The sequence below is a fragment of the Chiroxiphia lanceolata genome, chromosome 15 (assembly GCF_009829145.1).
Source record: "Chiroxiphia lanceolata isolate bChiLan1 chromosome 15, bChiLan1.pri, whole genome shotgun sequence".
In the NCBI taxonomy this organism is placed as follows: Eukaryota; Metazoa; Chordata; class Aves; order Passeriformes; family Pipridae; genus Chiroxiphia; species Chiroxiphia lanceolata.
In genome coordinates, this window is record NC_045651.1 from 12,139,877 (window position 1) to 12,157,429 (window position 17,553).

Here is a 17,553-nt window from a genome sequence, read left to right on the forward strand (position 1 = left end):
TCTCTCAAATGCAGCTTTATAATACACCTGTATTTCTCCTGCCCAGTTCAAAAAAAAGCACCATTAAAGTTAATGCATTTCAGGTGTGAGGGCAATCAGAGAGGGATGGATTTCTTGAAATCTTTGGTCTTTGTTTACTCTCTTTTGCAATGTGAAACTTAAAGCCAACAAATATAAAGAAAATTGGCTTTTGTTGTAAACAACTGGATATGAGCGTGTGTGTATTTGTGTGCATATGTGAACATCTTATGCCTACAAAAGCTAACTTTCATTAAAAGCATTTGCATTTGCAAACTAAGTATGATGTGAACTAACCTGACATCTCCCCAAGTTCCACTGGAATCTCTAACCTTGGAGCAATTTCTAGGGAGGGTTTTTTATTGGCCATCACTTTGCCATACTGTATATTGCAGACAGTATTTTTAGTCTTATGCCTTCAACTTTTTTGTTTGTGCAATTTAAAAAGGAGAAAAAGAAACCCTCTTAAAATACAGTTGTTTGACAGCACATGACTGAGATAACCAAATACAAACCACTCTTCCACATACGTAGTTTTTAAAAAATGAATACTTAGGAGAGGCCTCACACATATTCTAGTAGTTACTGGCTTCCTCTTTTTATGACTTCCTTTACTGTTAACAGTTCTTTGTACTCTTTAGCTACCCATTTCACTGACAACTGGGTAATACACCTCAAAAAGCATAAAAACTCCAAACAAACCAACAACCAAAAAAACTCCACAAAGAAACTCGGAGAATGGATACAGATGTATAGTCATTATTAGAACCTCTGCTTTTGCTAATGGCAAAGTCTTTTTGCTTTAGAAGAACCATCCTAACTCAGCTGTGACAGCAGAATGGTCATACACTACATATGGATAAGGTACCAGTCATGGGTGAGTACTCACTGTCATTCTTCTGACCCTTTACATAAAGTGTCACATTTATAGCAAATTGGACAAGGTCCTGAAGTCCTATGAATTTAAGAGCTACAATACATAAATGCATTTATGAATACTGCATGGTTGCCTAAGGTACATTGATATTAGTGTCACAGTCCCTTGATTAGCATTTCGACGGGGTTTTAGTGCTCACAGCTGCAGTGCAGGGTTTGGTTTGGACCTAGAGCAGCCCCAAGGGCTGGCAGTGTTCCCACCGCCCTCAGTGCCCTCAGTTGTCACCTACCCAGCTCCTGTCCCAGCTCAGGCCATGAAGTCATTGACTCAGCCACCAATCTCAGCAGAAATGAATTCACATCCAGCCTTCCCTTAGCACTGGGAGGTAAAATTAAACCAGTTTTGAGATAACCCCTTTCCCAAATAGCTGCAGGCCTCATTCACAACAAAACACTCAAACCCTTGTTTGGTTTTGGCATTTTATCAATGGTAGGTAGAGCATATGGATGAAATTCCAGCAGGGAAGCTCTGATTTAAATGGATTCAGGGAAAAATCAATCCATACAGGTACAGCAACTGTGAGGGATTTCTGGGCAAGGCAGGAGGAAAAGGGACTCATGCATTTGCCTTGTCCAACAGGTGAGTCGGTCACTCCACAACAACCCCCAACAACAAACTGTGGAGCGTGAGATATCTGGGTGTGTTTGAGTGCTGCTTTTTAAACAAAATACCTGTTTTTTCCCTTGGGATCTGAGACAGACAGTCCTGTTTGCTCTGGTTTCATAGAATCATAGAATGGTTTGGATTGGAAGGGACCTTAAAGATCATCTTATTCCAACTCCCTGCCATGGGCAGGGACACCTTCCACTAGATCAGGCTGCTCCAAGCCCCATCCAACCTGGCCTTGAACACTTCCAGGAATGGGGCATACACAACCTGTACCAGGGCTTCAGCACCCTCACAATAAAGAATTCCTTCCTGATATTTAATATAAACATGTCCTCTCTCAGTTTGAAGCCTCCTTGTCCTATTACTCCCCACCCTTTTAAAAGTCCCCCCTCCAGCTCTCTTGTAGCCCCTTTAGACACTGAAAAGAGCTCTAAAATCTTCTCCAGGCTGAACACCCTCAGGTCTCTCAGCCTGTCTCCACAGCAGAGGTGCTTCAGCCCTCTGAGCATCTTTGTAGCCTCCTCTGGACTCGCTCCAGCAGGTCCATGTCCTTCTCATGTTGGGGGGCCCAGAGCTGGGCACAGCACTCCAGCTGGGGTCAAGCAAGAGCTGAGAATCCCCTCCCTTGACCTGCTGGCCTAACACCTTTTGATGCAGCCCAGGACACAGTTGGCTTTCTGGGCTGTGAGTGCACATTGCAGGTCACGTTGAGCTTCCCGTCAACCAAGAACCCAAGTCCTTCTCCTCAGGGCTGCTCTTGATCTATTCTCTGCCCAGCCTGTATTTGAGTTTGCCACTCACTGAAGAGTAGAGACTAATCATGTGGCCAACCCAAGCACAGGCAGCATCACCCAAACCACAGTCTTAAAACTCGATTCAGTCATTCAGTGAGGGTTCAAATGATCTACAGGTCTCTACAAAGGTTCAATCTTTCCAGCAACAACTCCTCATCTGTCAATGCAAAATATAATTTTATGTCTTTTAAGATGAAATGATTTTAAAATATATTGAAACAACTGGAATTCCTTTGAGTAGACATAATTAAGGTACCCTTTGTTCACCTCAGAGAAGCATCTGCAGTGATGGTACAGACGTTAAGGTCGTTTCCTAACAGCTCCCCAGCAGAGATTCATACCACAATAGATGGCTGAGTGTCCTTAGCAGTTTCATGTCCTTTGTGACACGAGAAGGTGATAACCTCATCCAAGAGCCCCAGTTGAGAAAACCAGGCACTCAAAATTAATTTGTTGGGATGTAAATCCTCATCAGAGCAGCCAGAGGGTGCATGGAGATGAGGATTGAGCCAGCGGTGTCTCCGGAATGGAGCACAGAAATCAGGATGCAGCATCCCTGCTGGGTCAGTCCCTGTGCTCAGCCCTGCCTTCCTCACCACCACGAATACTCTCAGGGATGGGAAAGTTAATGCCACTCGTTTTCTGTACAGGGAACTCTTCCTGCAACACATGTCTTCACAACTGCTCACACAGGATTTGTTTATGAATTGGGCCATGCTTGCTATGAGGTTTGTGATCAGTAATGAATGAAATTCTACAGTAAATGTAGGACTATGAATGGGACTTCAGTCGTGGTCCCAGAGGTAACATACACAGTCTTCTGCTATATTTAACATGATAAAAAAAAAAGTCTGTATCATTCTAGGTGCCCCTACAATCTTAATGTATTTCATCAATATCTGTTTTAAGTTGCACAACCAGTTCCCAAGACACCCTCCTGTCCCTCCCCCCCAAATAAACTAGTTTTAACAACAAGATAAATATGATGTGCTTCTCCTTGCTGAGTGCATTGACTTAAGGCATAGGCACAATTCCCCTCTTTGAACAGAGATGGTATAGTCCTGTGTCCCAATACAATTGTTATCCTGGGTGACCCTTTGCATTCAAATGTTGACTCAAGACAAAAGAATTACAGGAATCATTCATTAAAAAATAGTTTGAATTCATTAAGTCATTGGAAAGCATTACTGAAATAAAAGTAAATTATTCAATCCTCTTTTGGGAATAAATTTTACAGGAGTGCTGCTTGGTTAGGCAGCAACATATCTAATCTAAACTCCATAGAAATCTTCTCTTTGAGTCCAATCAGTTTTGGATTAAGCCAGAATTGTTAATTTAAAAAAAAAAAAAATCAAACCCTGGTACTCTCCAGACCACAAGAAACTATGTGAAAAGCTGTAAAAAAGGAATGGGCTAAATTAGTTCTAAAGATTTCTGTCAGCTACATTTTATGTTGGAGATCACTTGAAGAATACCAGCTTTGGTTAGATATCACTAGGGATGGGCACAGATCTGTCTTATTTGCACATGAGGTAATATTTCAAAAGCATCTCAGTGGCTTAGAAACCTTGCTGTCCTCGAGAGATTTACTGCAACTTGGAAATTCTTGCCATAATTAGTATATTTGTTTTTCAAAGATTTTTACATGCTTGTGGATGCAATTATGGGTCAGAATTCAATGATCTGGGCTCTTATTATTTTCTGAAATTTGAACAGTGGAAAGAATGTTACCAGATCAGATTTCATGTTTTATGCTGCCTGTGACTCCTAGACTTATAAAATAAGGAAAAATGCAAACATGAAAAAAATCACAGTTTTGGGGGATCAAATTCTAGAGGAACCAGTATCCAGAGCCCTTGATTTTCAGTCATCTGGCTTTGTCAAAATCTTTATAAGTTCTTTAAAAAAGTCTGTTTCATTCTCAACATCTCTGATATTTGCAGTCTCCACCAAATCTAAGTGGCCTTGGACTGTATATCCTGAAAAGAAAGATGGAAAAAATTCTGGCATATCATCTACATTATACACCTAATTTGTATGATTTTTCTCAGTTTCTAAGGGTAGGATAGGTAACTTTTTCTGTTTCTATAGGTATTTAGGCAATGTCCAAATCTTAAATCTTCACGCCTTCACACCATATATGTTCAGAATTAAAAGTGCTAATGCAGTGTGTGTAGGATGATCCAGGACTGTTAACTAAAGAGGTTCAGGATTTTTCTATGTAGTCCAACTTTCACAATTTTTTTTCTTCCAGTGGCTAAATACAACAGCAGTTTTCTTAGCACAGAGATGACTTTAGGTTTGTGTTTGAGCTGATGCATCACATCTGAATAGCACAAGGCATCCTTGGCCATGCACAGGCAAGTGTTGAACCTCTTCAGAAAATCACATGGATTATTCCAGCAAGATCTGGACTGTCCTACTGGCCAAATGCATCCATCTCTCCCAACAGGAAGCCATGTTTTGGTTGATAATTAAAGAGTGTAATTTAACCTCGTAATTTAACCTCAGGTATCTTGGATCACTGTAGGTGATCAGTACAGCACATCTGCCTATTTTGTTGTTTGGTTTTTAGTTTATTTTTTTCCATGCCACTGATTTAATGGTGCAAAAATAATCAGAGATGCTTCTCTTCCCTTTGTATGTTGGTGGGTCTACATGGGTTCCAGGGTCTTGACCAGCCAGCAATCCCATTGCTCTGAGAACAAGATCAAAAACGAGGGGTGATGATGACACTGCATTAATACAGAAGGGTCCAGGGGAGCATCAGATCCAATTCGGCAGATTGTACCAGTAAATTTTGGTGTGGGGAAGAGAAATGCTACACAAATGTAACAGGGTCACCCTGGGATTCCTTGTAGTGAAACATCATTTTACACAGAGGATATATATATATATATTTTATATATATATTTTTATATATATATTCACACACACGCGCGCGCACACACAAAAAAAGTCTTTGATAGGCTTTCTGTGTTCTAGTAAAAATAGTTGGCAGCTGAGATCTGTGAGACCAGAACTGGCTTTTGTGCTGCCTGCGATGCCCCGCTGCAAATTGTCTCTCAAAGGCAGACGCTTGTATTTATCTGGCAGGTCGAGCTACTGCCTGCCTGAGACAGGAATAACCTCCCATTGGGACACACACAGAGCTCGTAGATTTTTTGCCTGGACCCTGCAGAAGAGGAAGATCCTTGAGGCAAGTTAGGTAGTTTGATTTTTGCAGAATTCAACGTTATCTGAAGCCAGAGGGGGGGAGAGAGAGAGAAAAAGAGAGAGAATTAGCGGAGACCTGTTATTTTTGATGTTGTGTTCAAAGACGCTTCCTTCAGTCAACTCGGCTGCTACAAAATCTTGGTAGGCAAGTGTATTAAGATGGGGAAGTCTGATATAAATCTGAGTAAGCACATCATCTGCCTTTACCATGAGTCACCTGCGACCTCCAGTTTGTTTCTGCTAATCTACCCACTGTGTTTTCTTGGCTTCTGGCTTCCCAGGGCACCTCCACATTTGGGTTCCCCAGCCAGAGGGTGGGGTAACGCCCACTGCAAGGTGGTGAGTGTGTATGGTTCACCTCCAACGACCCCTGCTCCTCCACCAGCATTTCTGTCACTGTGATCCCACCGCCAGTTATGCTTGCACTGACTTTTATGCATATTTTACATTTATGTATATTTAACACTTTTGTGTATATTAAAAATAAATGCTGTAACAGACCTGAATTGCTCCTTATAAAACAACATGAGGTGAATAAGTGGCATGTTTTAGATACATGGCAGCTACAGGGAATTGCTCTGACATCAGCAAGAACACCTGCACACCAGAATAATATAGGGCAACTAACAGTATTTACAATTACAGTTGAATCTCTAGTTCTAATATCCAATCATCTAATCTCCTGAAAGAGACAGGTCAATTTATGTATTCTGAAAGCAACTTAGGGTTAAAAACATTAAGGCAACTGCTTGCAGTTGTGAAATGCCTTGGGTTTCACTTGCAGTGTATTGGATAGTTTGTTTTTTTATATTTTTGAGAGGTTTTTTTGTTAACACATGGTCTGGATTTGGAATGTCTTAAAATGCAAATGTTTAGAAATAACAGCAACCAAAATCCCATTCTATTTTTTCCCCCTGACACTAAGATAGGAAGACATTAGCTTATGTTGGAGCCCTCTTGGTGGGGTTTCCATTTCATGGGTAGCTCCTCCTCATGAGGCTCTCGGTGGGTTCTCCTGTGGGAGCTCCTTAGCCACATACTTTGGTGTCTTCCATCATTGTGGTAGAAGGAGGGAATGACAACCATATGCCCACGTATATTTGTGACACCAGAAGAGTCTTAACTCCACAGCTATTTTACTTTTGCTCTGTGTTATCAGTTTTAGTTTTCTCTTCCCCTTTGGAATTTTCCCCGGTGTAACAACCTGTGTTTCCTAATGTGTCCTTTCTTTCCAAAATGAAACGTCTACTACAAAAGCTTTTCAGATCAATACCAGTGAATTAAGGTCTTCTTATAGAAAAATGTATGATAAAAGATTTAATTATGTTGGCAAAGTAAATCTTGTTTTAAAGTGACAAGGAAACAAAGAATTTAGGTGCACTGTGTATATTACAGCTGCATAAATCTGCTGGAACAACAGATGCTATTATACACGCACTTTAAAAATAATGAATCAGCCCTTGCCACAGAGCGAGTCTCATTTGCATGTGATGTGTTCAATCACAGCAGAAATGAAGTTAGGAAAGCCTGCTGCACCTGGGCTTTCACACCAGCATTTCAAACACAGCGGCTCAGTAACCTAGAAGGCTACAGACACGCAGGACATCTGTGGCTTGGTCTGGTTTTGCTGCAGGGCTTGATGTGCTTTGCTTACCTCTCCATCTTTGGATTCCAGCCTGAGCTCTGTCCTGCACGTGGCTTTCAAGCTGCCGGCCTCGGCGTTGATCTCGATGCCTTTCGGAGCCTCCATCACCAGCGCGCGCGTGGGCGACTCCAGCCTGGAACAGAAAGGGGTTACAGAGCCCGGTGGGTTGAACATTCACGCTCAATCTCAGGCTGTTGCCTCGCAGATCCCGACTGCTGCCGTGCACTACACGGCATCCTAGGATCCACTGGTGTTCAGATCCACGCCTGCTTTAGTCAGAGGAAAGAATTCATGCACGGTGTGGTAAAATACATCACAAATCTGACCTACTCATGTTTTATGTCAACTTTCCTGTGCTGGGTCAAGACGCCAGGTGCAATAAAGCTGCCACCATGATCAGCTTGCTCTTATTTCTGGTGGAGATTTCTAACTAATCAGTGCTAATGGGGGATATCAGCAAAGCTGTCTACACAGAGAGTACAGGTGCTTCTCTTCCTCAAACACCTGTTCAAGCAGGAATAAATTAGTTCTCCTGACTTCCTGTAATGTGAGATTTGAAAGGGTTTAAAGACACAAGGAAATAGATGAAAACAACCAGGCTGAAGACCCTAAATTTTGTGGTGTCCAGTCCTAGGCTCATGACCACGTGCTCTGCAGTGCTTCAGCCCCTCCTAACCATTGATACACTACACAGGGATCTGACAACCCTGTTACAGCACTGTAACACAGCCAAGCCTTTTACTTCAGGCAATTGGGGTTAATGCTATAAGATGAAGAAGTGCAAGGTTCAGTCTTCCTTGTTGATTATCCATTGTTGGGTCTTTTATCATACTTGTCTCTTCTCTTCTTTATAATATAGTCTCATTACTTTCTGTATTGAAAATGATAATAAAAAAACAATTCTCCCTCTTTGGGAATAGCCTCTTAGTTGATTTTATCACCATTTATGTACTGTACCATCACAGACTATGATCTCCTCAGGTGAAGCAGGAACAGAAGCTGCTCTGCTTTGCCTGCTTTGGGTCGCCAGCAGCGACCAAGGCAAAGTAGGGGGCAGCCCACCACCCCCGCCACTTCACTAGGGCAGCTCTCAGGGTTTGCTTGCATCAGCTGTTTCTCTGCTCTTCCTATATATATAATCATTTGTGCAAGTAAGTGTATTCTTAAATGGACTCCTGCTGGTACTGAGACAACATTATGGGAGACTGAGGGAATTCAGCTGTATTTATTGCAGCCAACAGTTCAATAAAGCAAAGGCACACAGTTCCCTCTCTGTGGCACTTTTCAAGTTACAACTTTCCCTCTTTTAGGTGTTTTCATATTGCTGCTTTTTGAACACCTTTCCTCAAGACCCCCAAACTCATGCATAATTTCCTGTCTGACTTAACTAAATCTAAATTTCAGGGAACAACTGAGGCATACACAGCTTAAGGAAAGAGCACGGTCTCATGGTTATCAGCCTCTGCACAATCCTTCTAAGCTGCTTTTTGTTCTCTGCAAGGAAGCTACTTTTTACATAAACCTTCTTCTGATTCCTTCCAGTGGTATCACCCCTTGGCTGGTTCCTGTATGAGGAACTCAAAGTTAAGACCGCTGTTACTTTTTTTCCTGCCTCACTGAATTGCAGATTGCGTGGAGGAGAAAAAGCTTGCAAAGAGTGATTGCCATTAAATAGTGCTACCTGGGATATGATTCCCTCTGACCTCCCAATTGCAATAGCTGCCTTTCCAATATCAGTTAGAATTTCCTCATGGTGAAGAGTCACAGTGCACAGCTGCAGGGCTCTGGCACATGAACTCTGGTGGCTTTTGTTAGGGTGGCTTAACACACTGTCTGACCCACGTTTTCCCTGGAGATTTCTGCCCAGGGGTACAGTATGCTCTCACCCTTAACAGAGAGACACCTCACAGACTGGTGCTTACCCTGAAAAATGAAAGACCCTCTGCTTGCACTAAGCCCCTGGATCTGTGCTGCAGTGGCTGGGATGCAGGCAAACATTCCCTCCTGCCTCCTCTGCCCCACAGCAGGATCCTTAAAAGGAGCAGCAGAGAGCTGGGGCCAGTTATGTCTTAAGTCACTGTAGCTAAATTCACCAGAGGATGTGTCCAAACCCCAAGACAGCTGAGCTAATCTGAGGATAAAATAATTCCTAAGAACACGGCCAGGTGACTCTTCAGCACTCCAACATCTTAGTGATTCTCCAATTTCTTTGATGTCCTGGCTGTCTCAATGTATTTGTTCATGTGTTAATCTTGTAGCTCTTCTACCAACTGAAAAATAAATCTTGTAAGTGCAAAACAGTCAGGCACCACAGCAAAAACACACTCCCTTGCAGCAGCAGCAGCAGCACTCAATTCCTGCTCGTATTGGAGCAGCCTCTCAGTCCTACACCTCCACTGGAGAGTGTGGAGAGCTGGGAAACTGGTGAATGTCTTCCCATGGTGGGGGAGGATAGAAAGACAACCTTCCTATGCATCTTTCCTTATGCACACAGGTCCCCCAAACCTCAAACTGAGTTAAACTTGTGCTTTGAATAAGCTACCAAAGATATGGAGTGTACTAGATAACATCGTCCCAAAGTTTATCCTCTTGTCACATCTAACAAAGTGACAGAGTTATCCTCCCTCCTCCACCCGATGAAAACCCACAGGCAGAATAACAGCACTGATGAAAGCCCATTGATTTCAGACACATTCTAATCTGTGCAGAGCTTCTTGGCTCATGGAGGCACAAAGGACCCTCTCAAGCACCTCTCCACAGTCCATGGTGTGACATGGGACAAATACACAGCTCTGGGTCTTTGCTGCTGCTCCATCACCCACCTCGCTGAGCTGACCCCCACTCCATCATCCTAAATCACTAGCTCAGACAGCTGCAATCTTGCTGACATACTGAATCAACCCAAGCCCAACTCTTTAATATTAAAAACATAATTTTGAAGCTCAAGGAATTTTTTAGAACCTTAAAACTACAGAAACGAGTGCAAGTACTGTAACAGCAAAGTGCAGCTCTTCCAATAATGAAAAATATGGGCTGCAGCCCACATGGTTTTGTATTTGTTTGGGGTGTAAGTCCATCTGTTTGCACGGGACTTTTGTGCCAATTTACACTACTGTAAAGGAGGATGGAAAGGTCTTAAAAATGTGTTTCCTTGGCATTTGAGGGGCATATGATTGTAAGGAATTTAATTTGATTATTTTCTGATATCCCAAATGAATCCCTGAAACACCTGTCCCCAAAACAGGAGCTGCAAAATCTATGCAAAGCCAGAGAAAGCAGCTGAGGAGTTTATGCTCTGGGGCTTTGAGTAATGTTTACCGAATACTTTCATTTGAAGCAAGTGTTTAAGACACATTCTGCTTTTAAACCTAATTCTGCCTTCCAGAGCAGAACCAATTTGGAGACTAATAATGAAAGAAAATGATTTAGCGATGAACAGATAATTTGTTCAAAATCAGCATTTGTTTTCCAGTGTGATCCTCTGGAGCTTTTAGTAGGATTCCCATCTCCCAGTTAGATGTAAGCCCATACTTAGAGCAGTAGGCTGGAAAGGTGGCTGCATGAATATAGATTGTTTCATTATTTGCTCCTGCTCTTGAATTTTCCATCCCAGCAATTGGCACATAAGCCCTTTTTATTGACCATGGGTGCTGCTTATTTTTGCTCCAGTATTTGCAGGACTGGATTTTGACCTCTCGCACAGAGCTGGGCAAGAAGGGTAAATGCACTGTCTATGCACAGACTTACAGCTTCTGGAATTCAGGACTGAGATAAGGTACTGCCATAAAATTTCTCATGTCCCATCTACAGTCTCCTAGTAGGTGGATGAAGAGACATTCCACGGTCTGGGTGACTACTCACAACATAGGGACCACTCCTATGTATCCCAGGGTGCCATGAAAGTCCAAACTTTTAAAAGAAAAGACACAAGTAACAGGATTTTCGGAACTACCAAAGTTCCCAGGTTCCAATTATTACAATGGGTGTTAAGTACTCTTGAAAATCTCACTGAGCACCTAAATGCTATAACAAATCTGACCCTTAATCTCAGTTCTTAGTTCTGCAACAGAGGAAATGGCACTTTCCAACTCCATAGGGAGGGTGAAAAGATAAATATATTATCAGTTGTGAAGCAGTTACGTACTGTAACTGCTGCGGCCAGGGAAGTACCATTGCCAGAGACAGATGGTTGGCATGTGGATAACTGATCTTTTCAAATCTGCAGTATTAGGCTCATACCTTCATGGAAAATACCGTTAGTCCTGTTCCTCCCACTGAGCACATTCAATGAGGGGATGATGTATGCAGGGGAAGCCTTGCTCCAGCTCACCAGGCTTGGTGGACAGTGCTACACATGCCTCTGAAGGCCTTCTACTCAAACCTATCACCAAAGCATCTCACATTTTAAAGAGAGGTGATGGCATGTGTGCACCTTGCAATGAACCCTCTCCTGCTATTCCCTGATAATCTTTGCTCCTGGGAATCAACAAGGGAGAAAAATTTTCAGTGTCATCCCCGCTTTGCTTTGGAAACTTAAGCAGTAATTTAAAGCAGATCAGCACATGAGTTTGTATTGTGGTTCCAGTGGAAGTTATTCACTTGGAAAGACCATTATTTACCCAGACTTCTAGTTTTCATTTCGTTCATCATAAACAGTCACATTAATCACTCCAGTACCGTGGGATCTATTTCCTTCTTGCCCTTCCTCTCACCCCCTCCAGGATAATGCAGCATTTTCCTTATTGTTATGAACAGCCCTTTGAATTTGGGGAGAAAAAAGGGTATTAAAGATGTGAAGGCAATATCAGCAGCTGGGGGCTGCTGATGTGCTTCCAGTAAAGTGGGTATAATTTTGTTAAAAAGTAAAATTTATTGCAAATAAATTTTATTTTATATTTACATTGCAAATAAATTTTATTTTATATTTATATTGCAAATATAAAACATATAATATAATGATAAATATAAAATAAAATATTATATATATATAAATATAATATAAAATTTATATTGCAAATATTTATATTGCAAATACTTCAAGGGGAAAAATTTGCCCAAGTCCAGCATTGATGCAAACTGTGGTTGCAAACTGTACCAAAGGCTGCAGCAGAGGAGGGAGAAGATCCTCAACATGTGAAAGCAGTTAGTGTGCTCAGAATTTCTTGAGCTCACTGGGGGATTTTTCTGTATGGGACACAAACATTGCTCGCAGTATGGAAATAGGTAGAGAAATTTACACTCAGGAGGTGAGGAGCATATGATGCAACAGTGTGGTAACAGGAGCTAATTTAATTTTGCTTAGAAACCTCTGGACTGAGAATAGAGCATGTATTACTGCAGCTGTAGCCCATTACTTCTAATGACTCTAATTATTTCTTATGGTATCCATCTGACCAGCTATAAGATTCACCTTGAGCATAAAATTAACCAATGTTACCACTGTGCCTGCTTACATCTCATACAATTGGTAAATTACGCTGGCAAGTAAACATGGAGCTCCATCAATTTGCTGGTAATGAACCAGTATCTCGGGTTGAAATTTGTTTTCAGATTTAACTCCCTTGTTTCAATGAAATCAATGGGATCGGCCACTCACAGTGACTTACACTTCTGACTTCATTATTTGTGTGTTATCTTATATATGTCTACTCATAGGTAAAAAACACAATGCTTTTCTCACTATTAACTGTAAGTTAATTAGGTTTTACTGAATTGCAAAGAAAGTATGCTTAGTTTCTATTTCTGAAATGCTTTTAAACCTTTTTTTTTTTTTTCCCCAATTTATCTTACCTTTGCTTGTATTGGAACAGAAAAAAGTTTGGGAGGTGGAACAACAGGTTGAGCCTGGACTCATCTGGTAAAAACCTCAGCTAAACATAAGTTCAAGCAAAGTCTTGTCACCTCCCAAAGACCAAAAGGCTCTGTCCTGAGCTCTGCCCTTCATCATTAGATTTTCTTCCTACTGGTACTGCCATTTCATGACAACAACAGAGACTAAAATATGGCAAGAACAGTGAGTCTAATATAAAATAGGAAAAAGAAAAAATAGAGTTGGCCTTGGTACATCAGAATGAGAGGTTAAAATGCTCAATGTCTTTTCCTGAGACACCATGATTTTGAGAAAATATGACCTAAATGGCACAATAAAAAAGCAGCAAGTACTCTGAGAGCTTACAGAAGAGACCATCACTAATAAGAAAATATGTATCCCTGTTATTTATTGCTTAGCACTGACATAAATCTTGTTTTCAATTACATGTTAATGAAGCACGCCAATTACTGTTTGAATTGGGACATCTGATTACAGTCTCAATCAACAGAAATAAATCTTGCTTATGGAAGCTTTCCAGGGTATTTTTTTTAGGAACATTAATTACAGAAGTAAACAAGAATATATTATCATGTCATCCAATTGTAAATCCTGCCTATTGCTGTAAATACTGGTTAGTTTGACACCGTGTATCACCATTCAGTTTCCAGTGTTTATTCTGCAAATCTAATAAGTGACAATTCCTGTGCAGCCATACTCTGAAACAGATTGTTATGGCTGGGGGTCCAAAGCCTCACGTAATTCCCAATTGTGAACAATGAATGAAAATTCTTTCAGCTATCATCCACAAATGATGGTTAATTCCTAAGTAAAATCCAGTTAAATGTGTTAGAGAGCTGACAGGTGCAGAGGTCTAATGATGCTTTATTGGAAATCACAGTTTTCTAATTGAGCTAGAGATAAGTCTGGTTCAAATGCCAAGGGGTTCAACGACTTTTCTTCTCTGCATTTGGGCAGCACAGATGCTGAAGAGATTTTATACAAAGCTTAGTCAAAACAAGGTTAAAAAGGAATTGAGAAAGTAATATGAATAACCCTTGAGAGGGTCTAGATACATGAGGAACCAGAGGAGTTTGTAGGTATGGTACTGGCTTGCAGTACCAAGCAGGTGGGAACCAGCTCTCACTTTACCTCCAAAAAAATGCCATTCCTCAGCAAGAGGAAAAGATCCAACATACGGTTCCTCCCACCACACTGCAAACCCCGTTGTAGACTTCCAGCACCCTTTGCACTAGCTGAGCTTATTCAGAGCACTAAAAAGCACCAAAACTAGGAAAACACAGAAAAGTCAAAATACAATTGATTGCCTACCATGCTATAGCAAGGGAATTACTGAACATGAGGTAATTTGGTAAAGTTGTCCTAAATGTTTGTTTGAGATCAAACAGAAGATATCAAATTAATCTAGGGAGAAAAATGACTGTGTAATACTATTGAGATCTAGTTTCATTATGAACTGGAGGACTGATGAAGGGCAGAGACTGTCTAAGAAAAAGGTACAAGATTAATGTTTAACAAAGTGGAGCTATGGCTGAGAAAATGAAAATCATCTTCATAATTAAAAAATTCTGTTGCTTATAAATCAAGGAAGGAAATTATCATAGAAATTGGGAGATAGTTGAACACTATGTGTGGCAAATACACATGTGGTTAAAGAAGATAATGAGTTTAAGTGCCCAGGGCAGGGATTCAGGGATGCTAAAAGCATGATTCCTATTTCAAGTGTAGAGATGACTGCAACTTCACTCGCCTCAGACCTGGTGGATTGTGAGTAGATTGGTCTTGCTCCAAAACCCTACTGTGCCTGAGACACCTGAGCAGTGAGCTGGTTACAGGATTACCTCCATCCTGAGGTGCTCCATCTTTCAGCCTTAACTTCCCTTCTAACCCAAACCATTCCAGGATGATCTCTGACAGTAAACAGCCATATGAGACACTATATAGGAGCAAAGTAAGCTCTGGCTGGAGGAAACCAAAGGACAGATGCCCCCTCTCTTAGCATGGTCAGAAGTGGGACAGTAAATGACATTATCACAGAGCAGGCTGAGCTCCAGCTTAGTGCTGCTATTGATGCCACTGGCTGGCACTTAAAAGCCAGTAATTAATTTTATTACAGAAACCTCACCACTAAACGTCTCCTATCACCAGTTACATAGTCTGGGGCAAAACTGCTTAAGTAATGGTCTGGAAATTCCCTCATGGCTAAACAGAGAGCTTGGGGCTGCAGAGTGGTTCTGCCTCTGATCCCACCAACCACAGCTTCCCTACACTCCCAACATGGCAAACAAACAGACTTGGAGTAAGACATGCCTGATCTGCTACCTAAATCACCTATTCTTTTGCTTGTCTGATATACTTCGTTATGTGACTTATTGCAATAAATTAAAATAAACAGAGACAAAATAAAATCCTCCTCCTGTTGGGTGCATTAATGACCATCTTCATTTCGCATGTAGTGGTAAATAATTACTTTTCATGTTACCATAACTGCCTAAGCCACAAATGCATTTTTTAAGAAGCAGAGGTTGGGCTGGTGTAAGTTTCTAATTATAGGCTGAAAGCTTCTAATTAAAAGGCATAAATTGGAAGAAACCCTTTCAAGCAGAATTACAGGAGAGGCCGCTAAGATTGGGTATTATCTTGATGCACTGTCACTGTGCCAAGGAGGAGAAGAAGAAATAGAAATCAAGTGTTGCAGCTCTTCCTCGGGGCCACTGACACCATTTGCTAACGAAGTGCTGCTATCGTGAACATGGAGGAGAATAACACAACCCAAGGGAGGTCTGTAGGGCCACCAAATCTAAAGGCAACTCTGAGCCACTGGAGCAGGGAGAGCAATGCTGTCCTGCAGGGAACAGTTCAGGCTTAAATGGGCTTTTTCCTGAAGTTTTACTGGCTTCTGGGTGGTGGCAGGAGGACAAAAGCCACCTGTGTTGGCCTAAAATTATAAAACCCAATGTAAAGATGGATACTTGAGTTAGCTAAAACTTGTTGTATTAACTCATACAGTATTTATTAACTGAGACATTATATGGTGCTCTACCTTGGGGTGAGTGTCATATGCAGTCAGTGGCTGACCACTGGGTCAGTTTGGACCAACTCTCCACTACCTTCATGGTTTGATCTACTGCTCTACTTTGGAAGAAGGCAGAATGATGTAATTTTTTTATCTTATTCTTCTGTTTTTCAGAGTGTTAAATAATCCTGAGGAGCAGACCAGCATGTCATCACTGACAGAGAAATCACTTTCCTGTGATAACCCAGCGTACTTGAATGAGAGGATTACTGGCAGGGGTGCAGTGCTATGCAAATACTGCAGTCATTATCATCAGTACTTTGCATGCAGTCTTCTGCATCAGAACTGCTTGATGAAGAGAAGAAATGTTGGTCTAGATTTTCCTTTTAAAATTCTTTTTGAAGTTTGTCTGTCATGGGATTTTTACCTGCTGTTTGGTCAGCCATAAAGGAAAAGGATCAGGTGGATTAAAATCTCATGTGGATAGCTCACAAGTTCAGCTTACAGCACTATCTGCAGTGATGATTTACTCTTCTCCTGTGATTTATTCTATTCCTTCTAAAAAGACTGGAGTTAATAGTAAATCACTTACAACGAGAAATATAGAGATAACAAAGCTAAAAAGGATTTGAAATGGTAGAATTAAAAACCTGCTGGAAAAAAAAGGTGTGCCTGTATGCATCATATACTCAGTGGTGATACCCTTCAGAAACATGTACACACTTGCCTAAGTGGATTTGAAGAGCTTATTTAGCATGACAAATTGGCTACAACCTGATGGCTATTTCTGAAAACCCATTTATAGACCTTCAGACACTCACACTCCTGTGGCACATCCATTCATTGTACAGTCAATTTATAATGATGCCACCAAATTAAATCTTTATTAACAAACTTATTGACTCTGGCTTTGACTTATTGTCCCCCCTTTTAATTAACTGCAGTAATGAGACAAGCAACATCCAATATAACAACTGACCAAACATTTTGTTTAAAACCTGCCGTTTATTTCAAGCAGCTTCACAAAAAATGAAGGCTGAATTGTTATTTGCTAAATGTCAATTTTCACACTCTGTTGAACCTTTTCTGAAACCTGTCAACCACAAATCTGTAGTCATTTTTCCCCCTCTGATCAGAGCTATATAGACCATATAACAGGTTTGCAGTTATTTTTCATTCTTATGCAGAAGATGTACCATTTTATGTCCCCAGTATACTTTAAGGAATGGTAAATATGCATAAATTGTAAATGTAGAGGGATGCATATGCCGAAGTTGTGGCCTCTTTCACAGTCACAATTTACATCAGCAATATGGTTATATGTCTGCATATGTAAGGTCACAGAAATGATCCAAACCCCTCAAATCCAGCCCATTATCATGCAAAAATACTGCACCATCTTCTTTTCAAATGTGCTGGCTCCTGCTCAGAGTTAGGGATGTGTTTCACCCTACAGGCCATTTGTTCACAGCCTTGCTTTTGGAGTAA

General features: G+C 41.1%; 1 protein-coding gene across 4 annotated transcripts in view; it reads right to left on the minus strand.

Annotated features, from left to right (window-relative positions):
• Positions 1 to 2,394: 2,394 nt before the first annotated feature.
• Positions 2,395 to 17,553, minus strand: part of SGCD (sarcoglycan delta) — a 322,812-nt gene continuing 307,653 nt past the window's right edge. For all 4 annotated transcript variants that reach the window (XM_032702866.1, XM_032702867.1, XM_032702865.1 and 1 more), the window contains exons 8-9: positions 7,229 to 7,352; positions 2,395 to 5,597 (exon numbers count right to left, since the gene is read on the minus strand). In XM_032702866.1, the coding sequence (XP_032558757.1) occupies positions 5,424 to 5,597; positions 7,229 to 7,352 (298 nt within the window). In that variant the 3' untranslated portion in view covers positions 2,395 to 5,423. The remainder of the gene's footprint in view (positions 5,598 to 7,228; positions 7,353 to 17,553) is intronic.